General features: G+C 35.5%; 1 protein-coding gene across 1 annotated transcript in view; it reads right to left on the bottom strand.

Annotated features, from left to right (window-relative positions):
* LOC145676739 (uncharacterized) overlaps positions 1-14782 on the bottom strand; it is a 100638-nt gene extending 85856 nt beyond the window's left edge. Inside the window, exons 1-2 of the mRNA XM_081747550.1 lie at positions 13452-14782; positions 10031-10132 (exon numbers count right to left, since the gene is read on the bottom strand). Of these exons, the coding sequence (XP_081603676.1) occupies positions 10031-10132; positions 13452-14716 (1367 nt within the window). The 5' untranslated portion in view covers positions 14717-14782. The remainder of the gene's footprint in view (positions 1-10030; positions 10133-13451) is intronic.
* Between the last annotated feature and the right edge of the window lie 6921 nt (positions 14783-21703).

Here is a 21703-nt window from a genome sequence, read left to right as displayed (position 1 = left end):
AGCTGCCCATAGCAATAGGCTCAGGAAATATAAGGAGTGGAAGTTCGGGAAACAACAAGGCTAGACAAGGGGGAAAAGTGCAAATACAAAAAAAAAAGGGGGGGACACGGCAAAATACAATGCTGACAAGTGATGTATAGAAAGAGACTTGCCACAATAGGGAACAAATGAAGGCCACCAGTGGGGTTAACAGTGTTGCCAACTGCAATGAAAAGTACATGTTTTGCAAAGAGCACTATATGAAGTGAGTGCAATATTCAGTGTCAACCTGTCATGTAGAACATAAGATATGGCGTGTCTAATCAGTGGTACAATCTAACAAAAGAAAATAGAAAAAAACAGAAGTACGAAAAATACGGAAGAAACGGAGTTGGCCATAATGCGCTACATTTGATCAGGGGCTGTACATATTAGAATGAACAAAACAAGAAGCACCGAATATGCAGGAAACCGACGTACCTAGAGTCGAAAAGAAAAACGAGTTCGAAAGTTGGCAAGACTGGCCATGGACATCCAGACAAGTCTAATATAGTTAGGCCACTCGCTTCAGAAAAAGAAAATTTCGGCAACAGGCATCACTCGGAATGCATCAATGTTAGAGTGATTGAGGCAATGTCAAGTCGGGGAACATGAAATGGTTGGGTTGAGCCAACAACCGATAATAGAAGTAGTGAACATTATGTCATGGTTGGGTCGTATGTGGGAATATGCAGGGTGTCCCATCAAACTTTGTGACCTGAAAGATTTGCGAAACGAACAAAAATGTGACGGATCCAGTTGTCCAGGAATGTACCAATGTCAGGGGGTGATAAAAGTCTGTGAGAAGCAAGTGCCCCCAGGATCCCCAACATAGGGCCCCAGGAGTCAACTTCAAATTTTCAAAAGGAAACAGGGACCGAGTGTTACGAGTTACCTCTCTCGATTGATCATGGAATGTGCAACAACATATATAGGAAACATTTGCTATATGAAGCATGTTTTTCAAAATGGACGCCACAAATATGTGCTGTCTTAACATGGCATCGAACAATGTGATCTCAAATTGCTGCGAAGCGAAAAGAGATGTTGCAAATCCAATTGCACAGGAATGTACTCATGTCGAGGGCACTGCCTTCTACATCCGTCCGCTCCCTCTAAGCTGCCTGCTCAATCAGCCAAAAAATGTGTGTACCTTTCATCACGAATTCGCCACTAGGTGGCAGGTCCTACCATGGCATCCTACCGTTTGACAGTCAATCCTGTTGCGTTGCAGTTTGACATCTGTACGTACACAATGCATGCTAATAAAAAGAATGTAAAGAAATTCAAATGGTTTGCGTAAAAGATATAATATACGGTAGTCATTGAAGAAGTAGAAAAAAATATTTGTTCAAATAGAAACACATTTGTTGATGTTACGGCTGAGGCACAAAAATGAAAATACGCTCAATCATATATTGGCCTAAATAGAATATATATAATTTTATGCTTTCTTGTGAAGGAACTCTGATGCTATAAGCAAGAGTGCCGATCCTGGGGGCGGGGGTCCCGGCCCCCCGTATTGTACTTATGAATATGCGATATTCGGTATAATTTGAATGCAATTTGTCTTAAAATCCACATATATGTCTTCTGCATCTGAATGCCCCCCCTCCCAAATTTACTGAGAAATCGGCGCCATTAACTATAAGAGTAATTATACAGGGTGGTTCAAAAGTAGGTATACGCCTACACCCCTGCATTGATCAGGTATATACCCTCTAACATTCTAGCTTATAGGTTCATTTGTTTCGGCTGTTCCGAGGTTAAGATATAAGTACAAAGACATTAAGAATAAATAATAAAGAAACTAAGTCTACCTTATGGATAGCAATAAGAAATGATATAAAAAGCAATGGGTTGATCAGTAAGTTACTGTATACCTACTTTTGGGCCATCCTCTCTCTCTCTCTCTCTCTCTCTCTCTCTCTCTCTCTATATATATATATATATATATATATATATATATATATATATATATATATATATATATATATCATAAGGAAGTTTAAACCCCAACACTAGTCATTACTAATACAAATGTGAAACACAAAGAATTGTACCTTTTCTAATAAACTTTGGGCTATCGCAAACCACACCACAACATGTTATATAGATTGTTTTTACTCTAAGCCAAACTGTACATTGTTTTAATATTAAAATTAGTGTTGCCCACGATTTGTTTTAAAATTAAAATTAGTGTTGCCCACGATACGAAACAGCAACTGTCTATGAGAAACGAGATGACAAAGCTGTCTCACAATATAGCAACAGCTTCTTGAGATGAAATAGCTTAAATCTTGTCTCGAGAGCAACAATATCCAATATATACAAGTGAGTATCGTTTCTGACTGTGAAACTACAGTAGACTTCCAAGCTATGCAAATTGAATACTATATTGAAGACATGGAGTATATTCTTGGAACTGAATTGATTACTGAAAAACGTTTCGCAAAATCTCTTATCATTTTTACTATATGAAAATCAACATTGAAACTGGACGTAGTACTGAATTTCTTCAACTTCCAGTTTTACTAAAATATAGGGGTGCAGAGGTTATTTCTCTGAGACCATGAATCAATTTCCGAAAACAGTTTGTGGCTATCTATCACCGTTTTGAGTTATAAGCTTTACTGTTGAAACCGGAAGTGGTCGATTTCAACCACTTCCGTCTTAAGTAGAAGGTAGTCCAAGGAGATGGAAAATATTCCAGGGATACTGAATCGATTCCCGAAAACTGCATGTCGATAGCTCTTGCCGTTTTTGCTCTGATACCTGTCAACCGAAGGACATAGCCGTTCTATAAGACTGCCAACACTTATACATAGTATAGTTTGGAAGTCTAATACTGGAGATCTTTTTCATTTTATAACTCCTCGTCAATATACCTCATTGTCCAACTCATCAAATGTGGAGTATACAGTTAGTTTAATGACTTAGAGAGTTTCGTATATGGAACTGCCAAAGGCTTGAGGAAAAAACGGAAAATCTAGTATCCCTCATGTATACCCCTATTAATGTTCTTACGTAGTTCATTATCGGATGGCATTTCATGAAATAACACTCCATTGTATTCCAACTTGCCTTTTCTTGCTTTGCAGAATGATACCCAACAATATAAGACCATTTTCTTTTCTAAACTATTGGAAAAGCGTGGTCATTCCTATGCAAACCATAAAGATTTACTCACAGAAAATGGGCAGTACGTGCTGCACTCTAGCGTCGAAATTAGAAAACAAGCGTTCACGCGGGAGACAATGGTTTTTGAAAAGAATGTACAAGCAGGTAAGTGAATCGAGGAGGCGGTGGTCGAGGGCCAAGAGAACTTGGTAAGAAGCAAGTCCCCCAGGGCTCCCATCATAAGGCTCAAGGGGGTCAACCGCAACATATCAAATGGGAACAGGGGCGGATGATATTTCTCTGGATAGATACAACACCGTCTATATATATATATATATATATATATATATATATATATATATATATATATAAACATTTGCTATGTGAATATGAAACAGATGTCAGGCAAGGACAACTAGCGGTGTTTCCCATATGATCAGACGATGACTTATTTATGGCACGAGCCATAGTAGAAGGCAGGGGCGGATCCAGGGGGGGCGATCGGGGCGATCGCCCCCCCCCAGAAGAGGAAACTTTCTTATTTTTTATATATAAATAAAACCCATCCCGAAGTTTGGAGCCCTTAAAAGTAGCAGTATGACAACCCATCGCCCCCCCCCAGAAGTCGGTCCTGGATCCGCCCCTGGTAGAAGGCGGCTTAGTTGAAGAAACTACACCCTCTCAGTAACCTAAATTGCACGAAAATTTCCAAAGCAGGTTCATTGACCTGACTACTAGTTGAGGTGCTACGTGTATAAAAACTGCAAATTGTGATAAGAACATCCCCTTTGGTATAAATAATGTTTAAGGTTATTCAATGAAATTAAGTCGGAGAGGCATCGTCTAAACGCAAAGAAATCCAAGATGGCGGCCATATTTCAAAATAGCTACGCGGTTACAGTTTTTCTGTTATACGTCGCAGGAATTGAGTGTTTGGTATCAATTTATAGGTTTTTGAGGCCAAGGCTTGCAATTTTTGTGTTAAAAACGAGTTAGGAATTTTATATATATATATATATATATATATATATATATATATATATATATATATATATATATATATATATATATATATATATTGCTTTGCGCTAAGTAAACGTTCTGATCACGAGTGCAGGATTTTATATTTCTGGTTCCTTTATAAAATAGTAAACTCGTTGTAAGAAATGCAACACCCAACTAATCCCTGTTTTTATTATTATTTTTTAATTTTTTTTCAGATTTGAGTACGTGAAAGTGGCAATCGAAAATGGCAAAGCGTCTCCGAATAGTTCCTGCTTGTGACCTGGGAGATAAAAAAAGAACTAAAAGTGTTGATTAGACAAAGTGTATACTGTGTCAAAAGATATCTGATGAACATTTGATATGTCCTGCAAATAACCCAAATACATCTTTTCGTAACACTGGATACGCAACACTTGCGAAGAACTAAGAAAACTTTCAATCTCTTTGTGGCTTACCCAGTGATATAGATATAAAACTATTTGATGAAGATAACTGTGGAGTGGAAAAAGCACTTTTAAACAACAAGCTAAATGGCACAAAAAATGTGCATTAAATTATAACTCGACAATGTTCGAAAGAGCAAAGAAATCGAAGCTTCATGAAGGTGACAAAGAGTCTACATAATTATCGCATGAGCGTAAACACCAATCATCTACTTCTAAAGAGATGTGTTTCTTTTGTGATAGTTCTGCGACCAGCAAGGATCAATAACCCCGTTACAAGTAGATAAAAAGGTGAGGAAGTGTGCCATTGAACAAGGAAATAGTGTTCTACTAGCAAAACTTAGTGGTAGTGGTGGTGGTGATTGCTCTAGATGCAAAATACCATGCAAAGTGCCTAGCAGTATTGTATAACAAGTCTCGGAGTAGTAATCGACACCAACTTGCAATGTTCATGTATGTGAAGGAGTAGTCTTTGCAGAGTTAATTTCATGGAGGAAAGCATGAAGGGTTCAGATGAAACACAACCAGTTTTCAAGATGAGTGTCCTGACAAAAATGTACAAGATGAGACTAATGCAAACTACTAGGAACGGATGAGAAAATGCCACACCTGAAGATTACGACAAAGGATTCTCGCACATTTCCCGTATATGACGGTACAAATGTCTGGCACAAAGTATATGTTAGCATATGATAAAACTGTTGGTGATACCATGTTGGAATCTTGTAAAAACGACGAAGATAAAGATGCCCTTGCTTTGTTGCGTGTTGCTAAAACAGTTTACAACAATATTTCAACCTTTGAAGAAGAACAGAATATCCCTGTTTAGCACTCCTGCGAAGGACGCTAGCAAACACAATAGCATACTTACGAACTTTAAAAACAGATGTTAAACTGTTTTCTAGACTCTTTATAGTTACAGAAAATCATCAGTTGGATATGAAGAATTCTTTAAAGCACGAAAACCAACCATTTCCGTCTGTATTTTCAAGTAATGGCGAATTTAGATTAGGCAATAAATCTGACTTAGTACACATTCTAGAAGATACTGTAGACAATAATGATAATGCCTTTCCTTGAACCTGTAATGCTATAGTTTATGACTGTGCAGTTCTTACTAACATTTTAAAACCACATTCCTCAAGAACATTTGGTGGCTACTATATGAACACATTTCATCCTCACATTTGTAACGACATTGAAAATTTTGGTTATTAAAGAATTGATTTGATTTGGGATAGATACACTATACCAAGTGTTAAAGGTGAACCTAGACAGAAGAGAGGAGCTGGAACTAGGAGACAAGTGCTTCACACGTGACATTACCTAAACATCGGCAAGATTTCTTGCGGAATTCCAGCAACAAAGAAGAGCTTTTTACTCTACTTGGAAATTAGCTGTTAATAATATTACAAATGCAGGAGAAGAAGTTAAAGGCAATATTACTGCATTAAGTTCTCTAATTGGTGCCCATTGCCCTTGCCATGAAGAAGCGGACACAAGGACAATACTTCATCTCCAAGACAACGTAGAAAAGGCTTCAAAAATATTGTTATACGCAATGTAGATACCGATGTCGTAGGCTTAGCAATTGCTTACTTCTTTCTCTTGTTAACCAAGGGCCTAAATAAACTTTGGATTGCATTCGGAACAGGAAAGAATTACAGATTTATCCCAGTTAATGGAATAGCTGAAGCGATGGGAAGCGAAAAGGCTATAGCTTTACCAGGATTCAATGCTATTACGTGTTCTGACAGCATTCCAAATTTTACAGGGAAAACAAAAAAAATCAACTTGGAAGACATGGATGCTGTTTAAAGAAGCCACCACTGCATTTTCTTTCATCTCACAACCTCAAACTTCCATTCCAACAGCAATTTTTGACATTCTGAAAGATACGTGGTACTACTATACTGATCAACCAGTAACAGTAGAAGTGACAATGATGCACGACAGGAGTTGTTCATGACCCAAAACTCGTCCCCTTGAAAATCTTCCACCGACGAAGAACGCATTACAACAACAAGTGTTACGTAGTGCTTTCCAACATGGACACGTTTGGGGACAAGCAAACAAACGCACAATATGTGTACCTTCTCCAGCCGACTGGAGATGGTGGTTGAATGATGCATCATGGCACGTGAAATGGTCGGATTTAATAGAAATTTCGGACTCATGTAGAGAACTAATAAAATGTACGTGCAAAAACTGTAGAAATAAGTGTGGATGCAAACATGTTGGACTGTCTTGTACACCATTATGCAACTGTAAGAATGAATGTGAACAATGAATGAGTGTAAGAATCAATGGCTGTGGCGCTTGTCGATATGTTTTCGTTATGGTCTAGAAACATTGTTCAACTTCAGAAATATTCAGTTTAAATGAAGCATTATATCATATATTTTTAGATGAAAATAGTGTATAATGATTTCGCCTATGTTTCAATTTTAAAAAGTACATATATGGAACAGAAAACACATATAGTAATTTCTAATTTGTTTTTAACATAAAAATTGGAATCCTTGACCTCAAAAACCTATAAATCGATACCAAACACTTAATTCCTGCGATGTATAACAGAAAAACTGTAACCGCACAGCTATTTTGAAATATGGCCGCCATCTTGGATTTCTTTGAGTTTAGACGATGCCTCCCCGACTTAATTTCATTGTATAACCTTAAACATTATTTATACCAACGGGAATGTTCTTATCACAATTTGCAGTTTTTCGTTGATTTCTGCGATGTAGCACCTCAACTATACCGCATGTTGCCCACTTTGTCCAAGAGCGGGATGGTTTGTTTCTAACTTTTCTACCGAAAAGCATTTGTCTGGAATGGTGTTTCGGAGACAATAAAATAAAGAAAATATACTAGGCAGAGAGAGAGCAGGGAGGAGGGAGTGTACCAATTATTCTTTCCTCTAAACCAGCGTTTCCCAACCTTTTTCAACTTGCAGCACACTATGGGTGTAACATGGATTCTCGCGGCACACTTATAGATATTATTATTTGTAAATATAAAACACACTGGTATTTTTTTTCTTTGATTACTGATCTCCTTCGCACAGAGAAGAAAGCTCGATCAGTGGGTTTTCCTCGTGGTAAATCACTATGCTTATTTTTCATTCTAATTTAAAAGGAGAAAACAACTGCAATGAAATGTTGGACTCAGGTTATTAAAAATACGCTTACTCTTTCGAAAACTGTATCCAACCTTTTACTAAGAATGAAGATCATTAAATAACGAACGAACAAATAAATCTATTTTACTTTTAAAACACAAATGTAAATAATTTATCGAAAGGATTGAATGATATTTTAAATTTTCAAGTTACGAAATAGTCTGTAACGATAAAGAAGCAATAATGGTCATAACAATAACAAATACTTTTTTCAACATTAGAAACGTACAGAAAAGTAACACGTCATGAAACTTAAAATTGTAGATCCATAGTAGAGGTTCATAGTAATGTGCAATACAAATATACATTTTCCCCTACGTTTTGCAATTTGATTGCTATAGAATTAATAATTTTGTTTTGATATCCTCGCGGTACATCAGTGGCCCATTCACGACACACCAATGTCGCGGTATTTTCATTGCTAGCTTCTCATTTTAGACAGGTATATTTACAACAAAGGGGGTAGCGTGCACCTTTGCACCCCCTTAAATCTGGCCCTGTCCAGAAGTTATATAGCCCTATATCGTTCATGGAAATAAAAACACAATAGTTATAACTATGCTAAATTACTATAGACTGCCAATTGCTCATTCAGACAATTTATGATGTTCACTTTATTGCAACAAACTAGATAATCAATTATTATTATTATTATTATTATTATTATTATTATTATTATTATTATTATTATTATTATTATTATTATTATTATTATTATTTGAAGTACAATAAAATATCACGACATTAATTACTAGTTTTAATTAACTGAATTGAGCTGAAAATTAGATCTTGATCTCGGAAGATTAACTATTAAATTTATACGTTCTGTACCTTTCTAAAGTAATAAATGCTGGAATTGGTTTCAAGGCTGTTCCTGAGTGAATAATTTCTTCATAATAATATTAAAAGTTTTAGAAAAATTTTCGAGACATTCGAGTCGAGTCGAGATTTTTATGAGCTGTCTCGACTCGACTCGACTCGTGTCTCGACTCGAAAATTCGAGTCGAGAAACACGTTTGTCTCGACTCGTCTCGAATTTTACAAAGTGTGTCTCGACTCGAATCTCGACTCGAATTCGAGTCGAGTCGAGTCGAGATTCGAGACATGTCTCGACTCGTGCGCATCCCTACTCATAAAAGGGAACAAATACACTCCTATAATGGAAGTCGTAAAAGACCGTGGGTGGACGGTTCAAGGTGTTCGATTTCCCATACGTGGGCGTGGGCGGGGCCAAGCGTGAAGCGTGACCAAGGGGGCGTGGCCTGTGGGTGGTCACGTGAACTGCGCCAGCCAATCAACGTGAAGGGGGCCGGGCCAGGGGTGGGGTCACGTGACCGGCGCCAGCCAATCAGCGTGAAGGGGACGTGGCTTGTTTGCGCATGCGCAGCAGGAAAAAACACCCCCAAGTGTCCCCATCCTACTGACGTGAGTATTGCACTTGGACATTACGAAAGTTGAAGAAGAAATATTTAGAGAGGTGGTGTTCGAGGAACAAACGAAGAGGACGTTTTTAACTAGCATCTATCGCAGGAAGGCCAATTGGATTGGCCATGTCTTCATCATAACACCATAGATGGTAAATGGATGGAAAGCGAGTAGAAAGAACAAAACTGATCGAAGGTATGAAAAATAGGTCAGATTGCAAATTAAAAGAGGAAGTTGAAGATCGAGAAACGTGGAAGAAAGAGTTCTAATTTACTGAACTTACGGAAGAAAACTTCTCTACTATTAGGCCCAGAAACTACAGGGAGGATACTTAATAATAGTAGGTGAGCCCCGGAGGTCCAAATAAGAGACTAGCGTATTTTATCTCTGGAACATTTTACTACAAGAGGATCCAGAAGATGATTTTTATTCTCATTCTTAACTTTTCATTCTTTAAGAAGGATAGTGTTCTTAATCCTGCACCAACCTCTCCCATCTGAAAAGAGAACAACACCTGCGTTGATCAGTGGAGTAAGGATTTCTACAATAGTGAACGTATTAATATATGCACAACCTATATAAAGCACGTAACCAAGAAACGAAACAGTCGTTGGTTAAAAGGGGAGTAACAGAGCCAACAAGAGTTCTGTCTTTATAGTATTACGTTAGGGATTTTGGAGTCTGTGTTTTTCTACTATCTAGTATTAGAACAGCCTTTTCAATATTGATTGAGGAGGGTCTAGCTCTGAAGGCGTGGCCAGAAAAGAAGTAAACAGTTGTTTGCTTTCCTTATATGTTGTATGTCTACAGTCACTGATTTAAAATACTCATTTACCTGAGGATAGGATCTACTCCAAGCAGAGCAGCTACCACTCTTCCTGTAAAGATGTACAAAGATCGATACCATTTTCCTTCCCAAGTCAATACTGTCAATCCCCTGAAAGAAAAAAATACATAAAATACATTAAAATGAAATTTGTGAAATTGTATTATAAAATATTTTTTTACAGTCTTTCGTAAAGGTACTTGTAATGAAATCTAATTCAATAAAATCCTTCTTAAGTAAACAATATTTAATTTGGATTCTCATTTATTGTGTTTTATATTTTGTACTTTTTCTCGTGTTACTTAATTTTTCTTTCCTGCATTTATTCGCATTCTCTGATCAATTTAATATTGTAATTTCTAATTTTGTTTACTGTGCCTACAAATAGCAAATCTGGACCGTTTGAAACGAATTGTCCGCAAAAAGTACTAAATTTATTGCTTGTATTCTTTTTCTTTGTATCTAAGTTATTTTATTTCTTATTTTATTTCTTCTTAAAATTTACGTCTGCAAAAAAAATACGCTAGATATTGCACAAGCTGCAAATATCGAACTTTCTCCAAATCATTTCTTCAATTTTGTTTTTGAGACGTCAATAAACTTAAGCAGATAAATGCCATGAAAGAAACAAACTCAGACCGGATAGACATTATTGGAGCATTATCCAAAAAAGAGACACAACATACAAAAAACTACAATCTTCGACAAGATCAAGGATAGTATTAGTCTATTGACTGCTTTTTAATAATGGTCTTACACCAGTAAAATTATATCAAACAAGTGAAACTACGGTATGCTTCCAAACGATATGAATCTAGTACTCAAACTTGAAGTAGTACATCTATAACTACTGTTGCCAGTGGCGATTAAATTCCCTCATCGCACTTAATGAACGCCCGTGTCAAAAGAAAAGTATTTGTTGTTTTGCTTCCTGGATTCATGAAATATGGAAAAAGGGTTCAAACGTTTTGTAGAACTCGAGAAAAAAGTTGTAAATATTTTAAAGCATAGTGAAGAATGAACATGTTTATTAATGACATATACTTGCTGTGTTACTTCCAAAACAAAATTTAAAGAATGAGTTGTACAGGATACATGATACGCTCTAGGTTTCTTCATTTCAGTTCGAGCCTATAAACATGTATACGTTTCCGAGACAGAAAGAAAAGAAAACATTCAACAGGTCTACCATTTCAACTCACACGTCTTAACACAAAAGCTAACTTAACAGTATGCATAAAATCGGGAGTTAAATCGATTATTATGAAGGAATATTTGCTTTATTTCATTAATGACTTTTTTCATTCTGTCAAAATTCGTAAAAGACAAACATCTTGTATATGAATTTTTCCTAGATTTCCATTACATTCAATGAGTTTCCCACGAATTGGATCACACTCGGCAGTAAGCTTTAGAGATATCACGTGTTATCCATTATGCAGATAATAGAACTTCCAGTTAAAGTCACATAAGAGAAGCCCGCAACTTAACAAATTAATTGCGACAAAGAAACTCCTCTTAATATGTAAATTCCGTCTGAACATGTCACTCAAAACAGTTTTCCAAAGTACCAAACATTTTCTCTTTCGTATTAGACGTCTTTTTCACGCCAAATTTTTCCTCAGATAATAGAATATTTAAAACGTTTCCCAGCTTGAAGTGCAATGAGTTGCGATCTTCATTTTGCCCTTTGAACGCAACTTCCTACTCGGATTTTACTTTGGGATTCATTTCAACATATCTTAATTAATCTAACTGTTCTTTTCGGTATTCCAAATTCTGTAAGAATTCTGTATAATATTTCCGTCTTAACTGTATCGTAGGCCTTTCTAAAATCCATAAATAATTGATGTAACAGGGTATTATATTCCCATTTCTTTCCGGGTCCGAATCGTAAATATCTGGTTGATAGTTGACTGATTTCACCTAAATCCACACTGATAATCTCCAATAATTTCATCTGCGAATAGAGTCAATCTTGCTAATACTCGTAGAATGTTTGAGAGGATTTTGTAGGATGTTGACAGAAGAGAAATGCCTCAATAATTATTACAATCAGTTTTGTCGCCTTTCTCGTGAATTGGAACAATGATTGATTCTTTCCACTCTTGGGGAAATTTCTCCTTGTTCCAAGTATGGAAAATGAGTTTATGTATTTTTGTTCCACAACTTTTCCCCTCCAGCACAAGCTATTAACTCAGCCGCAATTTTTTCTATACGCGGAGATTTCTGTTTCTTTAATTTCTTCATAGCGATTTCTATTTCTGTTCGATTAGGCTCTGGAATATATGGTTCCGCTGTTTGCATTTCACTTTCTCCACGAACGTTCATTTTTGGATGCATGTTAAGCAATTCGTCAAAGAGATATTTTTATATATTCAAGATGCTTTCAGTATCAGTGAGAATTGTTCTGTCGGCTTTCTTTAACATATAGGCCTAAGCGCGAGGTTTATAACCATTCTTAAATTCGTTGATAATCTTATACATGTCCCTATTTTTAACTATTATCTTCAAGTTTATCAATTTTAATTTCAAAAAATCGCATTTCTTTGTTCTAAAAGTTTTGGAAGTTTCCCTCCTGATGTCAAAATTTTGTGTAGTTATTTCGTCCGGATTTTGTAGCCAACGTAATTTTACCTGTTTTCTCTTCCCTGCTAGTTTAGTTCATTCCTGGTCGAACCATGGTTTGTTTCTACGTATTTCCGAATGCCCCGTTTTTTTTTCTTTCTGAAATTTCATTCATTTCTCATCATCACCGTCTTCTTTAGCTTAGCCGGCATAAGCATGGGACGTAAAACTTAAAGATTTCATTTATTTTTTTTTTCAATGATACTGTCCACATGCTTTCCTTACATGCAGTGTACTGAGTTTGGCGCAGGGTGACAAGGTACAGCATCAACTTTTTTCACAGCAAATACTGATTTCCCTGTATACTCAAACACTCAATAGCCTCCCCTCTGATATAATGACTTGCGAGCCTCTTTGGTGCACGTGGTCGCTGTTTCGATTCCCGTTGAGACCACATTGAAATTTGAATGCATTATGATAATACAGATTCCACCTTAAGCTACAGGTTCATATCTCATATAGTCTCGATGCTGGAGAGGGACGCTGAAATCCAATAGGTAAACAAACATATACTGAACAGTAAAGGAGCACGGAACTCAACCACTGAAATAGAAACATGGAAAACCTTGAAGAGCTCTTTATGCACCAGTGAACAGGAAATTGTTGCAAATTACGACAATGATATCTTCATATATAACTCACATTTAAACATTTTTGTCGTAAAGAAACTTAAGAGAACTCGGAGGTAAATAAAAGAACAATAAAACACGAAAAAGACCAAGAAAACCAAATGAGCCCAGCTTTTTTTAAAACGGCGTTTTCAAACCCTAGGTCTTATTAATATTCATCCCTTGGCACTTACCTACAAATATTCATGAAGACATTGGGCACAGTGGGCAAACAGAAAAACACCATTGTATAATCTTTTTGTCCATAAAGGTATAGTCGCATTACAAACACAATATCGAACATGACGTTAATCATCAGAAATATTGCACATCCCAAACTCACTACAAGACCAGACATAAAAAATCTTCTGGAACTCAACGCTCTTAAAGTATTAGACATATTGTCCGAAAGAGAATATTGTGATGGATCTTTCAGCTTTTTTCCCGCGGAACATTCCCAATTTAGAATACATTCTGGAATTGACATATCATTCAAAGTATTATTTTTCGAATCGTTATGGAGTATAGTTACTTCTTGATAGGGATATTCCCAACTAGATAGCGAAAGTTTTCCTGGATCTGAACTGGATAAACCTAATCTTTCTAACCGAGACGAAGATCTTACATTATGCGCAGAATATTCAGGAGAGTGAGAGGTAGAGATTTCAGGCAAATCATCGATAGTTGGTGGTTTTGAAGTATAGCTTTCATGTTTAAACTGCAATTTTTGATTGTCAGAAGTTAAGGGTCTTCCTGTGTCTTGTGCTGAACTCGTGTTTTTCGTTTTGAAATCGTATGTAGTTGCTCTTGCAGTGTCGATGGTTACAACTGGGTTGTATTCTCTTTCAACGATATATGTTGGGTTTTCCTTGTCTATCAAAGGATCTACTTTCTGTGTTTCATCTTTATCACCACTTTCTTCGGACGAATTATCCCATTTAGAAGCATAATTATCTTTTTCATATACGTTAACCAGGGTATAAACCTTTTTCTTCTTATTTATTGGTGACATAGGCATATTAACACACATTTTCTCCTTTGGCTGTCTTCTATCATCGACATAATTTGATATTTGTGGTTGCGTCCAATTTGTGTCTTCCGTGAAATCCAGAAGAGAACTTGATCTACTTGCCTTTGCTAGTAGCAATGTGTTACTGACAGTACAATAATTATTTATTTCTGCTATTGAGGGCGTAATCTGATCACTAGCAATATCTTCAATATCCAATGCTGACGATGTCCCATTTCCTAGCAAATGTTTGTCTATGCATTCGGAGTTCTCAGGCCTCAAACACGGTACTGTTTTCTGAGCGAGAAGGGTATCTGAAAGACTTGAATCGTCATCAACGTTGTTAATGCTTTTGACTTTTCTTCTGACTGGAAACGGACTGGATTGAGATTCATTCTGTTCTTTGTTTGCAGCCAAGGAAGGGGACCATTTTTTGTTGCCACCTTCCATTCTAAACCCTATGAATTGACATACCAACAAGTACAGTTGGATTCATACATAAAAGAATCATCTTGTTTCTATATAAACAATTACTTATGTATGCCTGAATATTGTTGCTAATGGTTTAAAAAAACTATCAGGCGCGCCTACGCAAAATTTATAACGAAAGTAAAGTTTTAAATTATTCATCACTCAATAATTTGGCGACAAGCGTCTTTTACGTATAATGTAAAAGCTCTTACTAAAGTACAAGTATGCAGGTACTAGACTTATGGGTTATTTTCTTCTGGTTACACTTAATTTAAGATCGTATATCGTAGGCACCAATGATGGCATGAGTCACGGTTTTTTGTCCAAGTCGACTGAGTCTGGTTCTTGCTTCTGAAATCTGATCTGATGCGAGCAGACCCTGTGACTCAGACAGATTCCTACCGTACAAACCTGAAAACAGTCGAAATCATGTAAGTTCTTTATAGTATTATTGCAAAATTCTATATTGGGTTAATGACAGGATCATGAGCAAGAGGCCAGGGAAGAGGGTCCCGAAATTCTGACTTTTCTGTAAATTTAGTTAATTTTAGGGGCGATTTTACAAATATTAATATAATTTATCCATATATTGAGTTCATGCCTCCACATACAGTATTTATGTTTTCGATTCCCGATATATATCATTATTTCTTACTGTAATAGCAATACATTTAATGTAGATGTTCGGACTTAGTCATCCTGCAAAACCTATCTCACGTGCATGGAAACTTACAGCTTAACGTGTCATGAACTCATACCACGAATCCAATCCGGGTATCTTACGACCAGTGTTTCTTCCAGACATGTTTTTTGGGGTCACTGTCCTCTTGGAGCTCTGAGAGTGACCCCTCCGGAGGAGACCAGAATAATACGTCTATAAATAGAATAGTACCAGCAGTGCCCCCCGGAATATTTTTTTCTGAAAGAACGACTGCTTACGACAAAGGTGTGAACGCAATGTCGACACTAACGGGTTCCCTCACAGCAGGCACGTAGCCAAGGGGTGGGTCCGGGGGGTCCGGACCCCCCCTTCGAGACCAGAAATAAAAAAATAAGGAAGGATAAAACAAAATAAAAAGCTAAAAATAAAAATAATTTTTCATCATCGCTTGTCTGTAGTATTAAACATCTTATTTCAGAAACGGTTTTCAACTGCTCGTTTAACTTGTCATTTGGAACAGACAGTATTTGACGTATATTAAAAACAAAAAGTTATGTAGAAGAAAGTTCCGTTAATATTCGATTCAATAGAGAAAGGAGCGCAAGGATTGTAAAATATTTTACAAGACATTATTGGATACGTACTTTTTTGAAAATAGTTGAGGTCGTAATGAAAGAAAAATTGTTATATTTGGATGAACAGAAGAAGGAACGTAGATATTGTAAAATCTTTTAAAATCTTTTTAATATTCTTTTATTCGACATTTCTTCATAGTTTGTTACTAAAATACTTAGTATCATATCCTCATTTTATTGTCCTAACAAATAGTGATCAAGCCCCTTGTGTGATAACCACAATATTTCATATGACACTGCCCCCCCCCCCCAATTACGAAATCCTGACTAAACGAATCAATATATGTTACCAGTAAAATAGTTTAGAATATTCGAACTCTGGTGTGGATAACCACAGTATTTCATGTCTCGGACCCTCCTATTACGAAATCCTGGCTACGTGCCTGCTCACAGGCACACCTTACTTTGCGTTGGTTTTAATCTTGTTACATTTGTATTTTTTAAAAAATATTAATGTATATAACTTATAACTATTCTCAATCTATAGATCGCGACCCACTGGTTCAGTTCTGTTTAATGTTTAATTTTCTTTTCCAGTTTTCTCGAAATTTAGAAAATGTTATACTTACCATTGTATTCCCTTGAGCCGACTTCCTACTTGTGAAGGCTTGATATTTTATGGAGAAAACGTTATAGTTTTCAGGTTATATAACAATAAAAACCTGCATTTGGTTCAAATAAGTTACATCCAAGAAGTTGTTTACTTCATATTAAGTTATATCCTTTGTTCCTTTTCGTTACCATTATGACCTTTAAATTTTGTTGTATATTAATAATGCTATTGTTGAAGGTGATGTAACAGTTGATATGTTAAGGGAATATGGAATTATGATTATGAGGGTAGCCAAATAATGGACCTAAGAGATTGTTTAGGACTAACCAAACTTCTTAATTTTTTGGAGGAAGATTACAAATTTAAGAGATCTTTCCCTTTTGTTCGTGAGATTGAAATAGATAATGTTCTCTAATGTTATGATTTACTATTATTGTTATTTTTTAGTTATTTGCCTTGTTCTTTATTAATTTAGCTTTTGTTTTATTCTACTTTATTTGATTCTACTTTATTTTAGAAGTATTATTTTTATGAGCATAATGTGTCGGCCATTGGGCTTATCGTGATGGGATTAGTTAGCCTCTGTGCTGACGTCCACATTAAACCCAGTTCAATCAATCAATTTTCAAGCTAAATTATCAGTTAAAAGTAGGACCAAATGAGGTTGCAAATACCGTTCGTTAATATCTGAACAATGTTATGCTAATGAATGAAACATTTAAAAACGTCAAACACATTCTCTTGGTTAGTTTAGCTGTGGATGCCAAAGCAAGAGGAATATTGTGAGAACCATAATTGTGAGAACAATTGATTTTGAAATGCTCCTGAATTCATAAAGGCTGAAACAATGCCTCTTCCTAAACATGCCCACAGTTCCTTGCATATGACAGACTATTTCGACGTTCAACCATAAGACATTCGTTTTCAATAAACTATTTTCCTTCCTGAAGAATTCTACAGTATATTCAGAAAACGTGTTTATGTTCATTTGCCCTCAAGATTTCTCAGTTCAAGATTGGAATACAAACCACTAAATGTCACTCAAACAGCAACAAATATTCGACTTTTGAAAGCAGAACAGTGTAGGGAAATCTAAATACAACTTGCGGTGGAATCATTTCGCTACAGTGACTCTGGTTCCTTTGTTTCACTACCCAGGAGAGAATACAATGAATTCAAGAGTGTTTCTGTAGCAACAAATATCAATTTGAGAAGATTATAATAAACTTCAAGAGCACTACACATGTGTTGAACGCCCTGTAGATAGTAGAAATCTCACTCAAAAAGAATGGTCTGAGTCTGTTAAGTTCGTTATTTAGTTGAAACTATAAAATCCAAAGCAAGTTGTATTTCACTCAATTCTTGTAACCAATAATTCAGCTTGTAGGCTTAAGTGTTACATTTTAAATTATTTCTGAAAACCATATTATTAAAACAATGTGAATGAATTCCATTGAAAACCATATTTTCAATATTTATTTCATAAAACTACTTTAATGTAAATATTACAGCTTTGTCAAGATTTAGTGCAAAGCAAGTTATATTCCTGTACGGTGCAAATCAAGTTACATCCAGTTTTTGAAGTTAAATAACTCTATGTAGGATTACTATTGAAAGTCAATATTTTCTCTCCATTCTTCTCACCACTGTATACAAGTTATTGAATGAAATTTTTTTCAAATATAAATCGGACTGTAAATATATTAACAGGAAACTTTTGTTCATATTTGAGAAGACGTTTCTGAAGATACTTGCATACATATACTATTTGGAAGAATTGGTTAACAAAGAATTGGACAGTGAACCACATGAAGAATTCCGTTTATGTAGGCATGCAACTACCATTATCGACGAAAACAGTCTAAACGATCGTTTAAACTGAGATTTAGCTTATATTATCCTTTTACTTGGATTGAAAACTGATTATGATTCATTACTTTTCAGGATAGTAACTGAGAATAACGTCATTGATATTTTTCAAGATGCAACATTTACCTATGCTCCAAAATAGTATTTTCAAGTTATACACAGCGTATAGTACATGTATGGATTTTATGTCTTGATTTTTCAAAGAGATAAGAAGAAGCTGACATATGTATAAATGCTTCTTCATCGCTCATTTCGTTTACAAAGTATACGCCTAGATTTTGAGCAAGGTGCACAATATGCAGTGACAAAGATGTTTCTGAGGTGTAAGGTTTTTGATTGCAGATCTCATTTAGGGTCGGAAAAAAATTCCAAGTAACCTGGTGGAGAAAAATTCAAAGTTACAATAAACTTGCAGCTAAATACAAGAACCTTGATTCGAGAATACGCATGTGGTTAAAATAGTTATTTCATCTTGTGTTTTTGACTACGAGCGATGTAGCCTTTTTTGTGCTGATCTCTAGCCTTTAGCATAAAACCAAGAGAGCCACATTTTCGCAGATTATGTGTCGGAAAATTATATTGAGGATTCTTCAAGATAGCATTTAGGTTTCTTTACTATTGTTAAAAGATTCCAGTATTCTATACTCAATTATTTGAATAAATATTATAATATTTTGGTAAAATATTTCTTGGGTAATGTCCAGTAGAGCACATAATCATTTCAAGAACCCAATTTCAAACATAATTTAACATATAAGAAAATATTTTAAATAAAGGTTTAAATTCTGGTTTGAATATTATTATAAAATACTGTATATGTTCAGTGGAGTTCAAATCTCGGAAGATTAAAATTACACATATACAAAATAAAGATTGTATTTATTTTTTCCAAGATTTATTTAAAAGATTTGTCAACTCAAAATTACAGATACGTATTTTTGCAATTTCAAAACAATTTCTTTGCAGATTCTCTCCGCAGTTGTGCAGAAGAAATAAAGAAACAACAGCATAGCATGATCAATCGAGCAGAATTCTTTCGCTGTCATTATGGCGCTCAATTTTACAGCGCGCATCCCAACTTCTACAATATACTGAGAATCCGGACAAACACTCAGATAAAGATAGAGTCCATGATAAATTTCTAGAAAAGTTACTGAATTCTCAGAATTTCTGCTACTAGTCAGGGAGATTTCAAGCTTGCGAAAGCATAGTGCCGTTGAGTAACAGCGTGGACATTTTTTTATCATAATTTTTCGTCATCGCATCCTTGCAGAATCAAACATGTTATTTCAAAAACAATTTTCTACTGCTCCTTTAACCTGTCATTTGGAACCGATAGTAGTTGACGGAATAATAAAAACAAAAATTTATATGGAAAAGGAGTTCTATTAGCATTTGATCCAACAGAAAAAGGAATGCAGATATTGTAAAATATTTTACAAGACATTATTGGGTATGTACGTTTTATAATAGTGAATATGTACTTTTCATAATAGTTGAGATCATAATGAAAGGTAAATTGTTATATTTGAATGAACAAACAAAGGAACGTAAATATTGTAAAATATTTTTCAATACTTTTTTTTATTCTTTTATTACTCGAGATTTCTTCATAGTTTGTTATTAAAATACTTATTTTCTACCAACATATCCTCATTTTATTGTCCTAACAAACCAATATATGTTGATAGTAAAGTAGTTTACATTGATCAAGCTCCTGAGCCTTCAGAATTTCATATCACCCCCCCCCCCTTTCGTTACGAAATCCTGGGTAAACGAACCAATATATGTTCCAGTAAAATAGTTTAGAATGATCGAGCCCCTGGTGTGAGGATCACAGTATTTCATGTCACAGACCCCCCTTCACGATATCTTGGCTACGTGCCTGCTGCAAGGCTATATTATACTAACAGGGTTAATGGGCCCCAGGGACTTACTCCGTTGTTCATGGCCCAGAGCTCGAACAAGTTGGAATCGGAACGAAAAATTCGAGAAATTTTGCGTCGGAATTCGAAGAACCAGCACGTTTTTCGTGTGTGCGTATGTGTTTATTACATTTCCCGCAGTGCTCGAGCCAACCGTAATTACAATTTGTTGTTCAATTCGTTGTCAGAAGCTGTAGTAAAAGCATCCCATGAGATTTTCATTGCTATTTTTTGCTTTTGTGCCTTCTTGTGTTACTAATTAACATTTTATTCAACTAATTATTATTATTATTATTATTATTATTATTATTATTATTATTATTATTATTATTATTATTATTATTATTATTATTATTATTATTATTATTATTATTATTAATCTTAAAATCCAATGTATTTACTGTTAAAATCACTTTGAAAATTCGAGTTCGTGGGACCTAAGAAAGGGCTAATCCAATTTCTGTTATTTTGAAGAACTCACTCGTGGCTACATGGTTAGCGTACGCGACTTCGGCGCGGACAAGGTGACCAGGCGTTCTGTTTTATCCGGGACAGTCCCTTTTTCTCAACCGTTGTCCCGTTTTCTTCTGATTCTCAAACAGAACGCATAAAAGTCCCGTTTTTAAGCGAAAATGACCCAGGTATCCTATAAATGGTCAATGCAAATTCTACGCTCTTCTGTACCAACACTCATTGGGAAGGTTCAGCTGTGTCTGGAACTTGTAACCGTAATATATTCGTGTTTGTCGTATCAAGAAAAGGCATGAACAATGTATTTATAAAACTGAAAGAAAATTTGGAGCATGACTTAATAGGAGTTGGTTGTAATGATAATATAATACATAATACTATTCAGATGGCTGCTGGTGTGTTCCCTTTGATATTGAAGGTATAGTGTCAAAAATACATTCTCACTGTTCGAGTTGAAAGTCTTCAAGAATTTTGTGAATTTGTCGATCAAGAATATATGACAGATATTAGGATACAGTAAAACTAGGTAGCTTTCCCCCCTTCCTGCTGTTGAACGCCTTCTGATGATGTTTCTACTCTCAAGTCTTACTTTGAATCTGATGAAAAATATCCACTTGGAATTTATGAATTTATGGAATTTATAATCAAATTCTTCTTTGAGAATCCTTTATCAGAGGCATGGCTTTACTTCATCCATAATCAGGCATTAACTTTCCATTCCACAATAGAAAAAAATACAAGTCAAACATTTATAGTTTTTGAGCTAAATTTCTGTTTTATGTGATTTAAAGAAAAAAAAATAGCTTCAAAATCTCAAGATTGCTTCATTTTAGTAGCTGTGAGAAAAATTCT

This window comes from Thermobia domestica, unplaced genomic scaffold, assembly GCF_964235325.1.
Source record: "Thermobia domestica unplaced genomic scaffold, izTheDome1.hap1.1 HAP1_SCAFFOLD_319, whole genome shotgun sequence".
Classification (NCBI taxonomy): Eukaryota; Metazoa; Arthropoda; class Insecta; order Zygentoma; family Lepismatidae; genus Thermobia; species Thermobia domestica.
The sequence above is the reverse complement of the archived record's forward strand: the minus strand, read 5'-3'. Positions and strand labels throughout refer to the sequence as shown.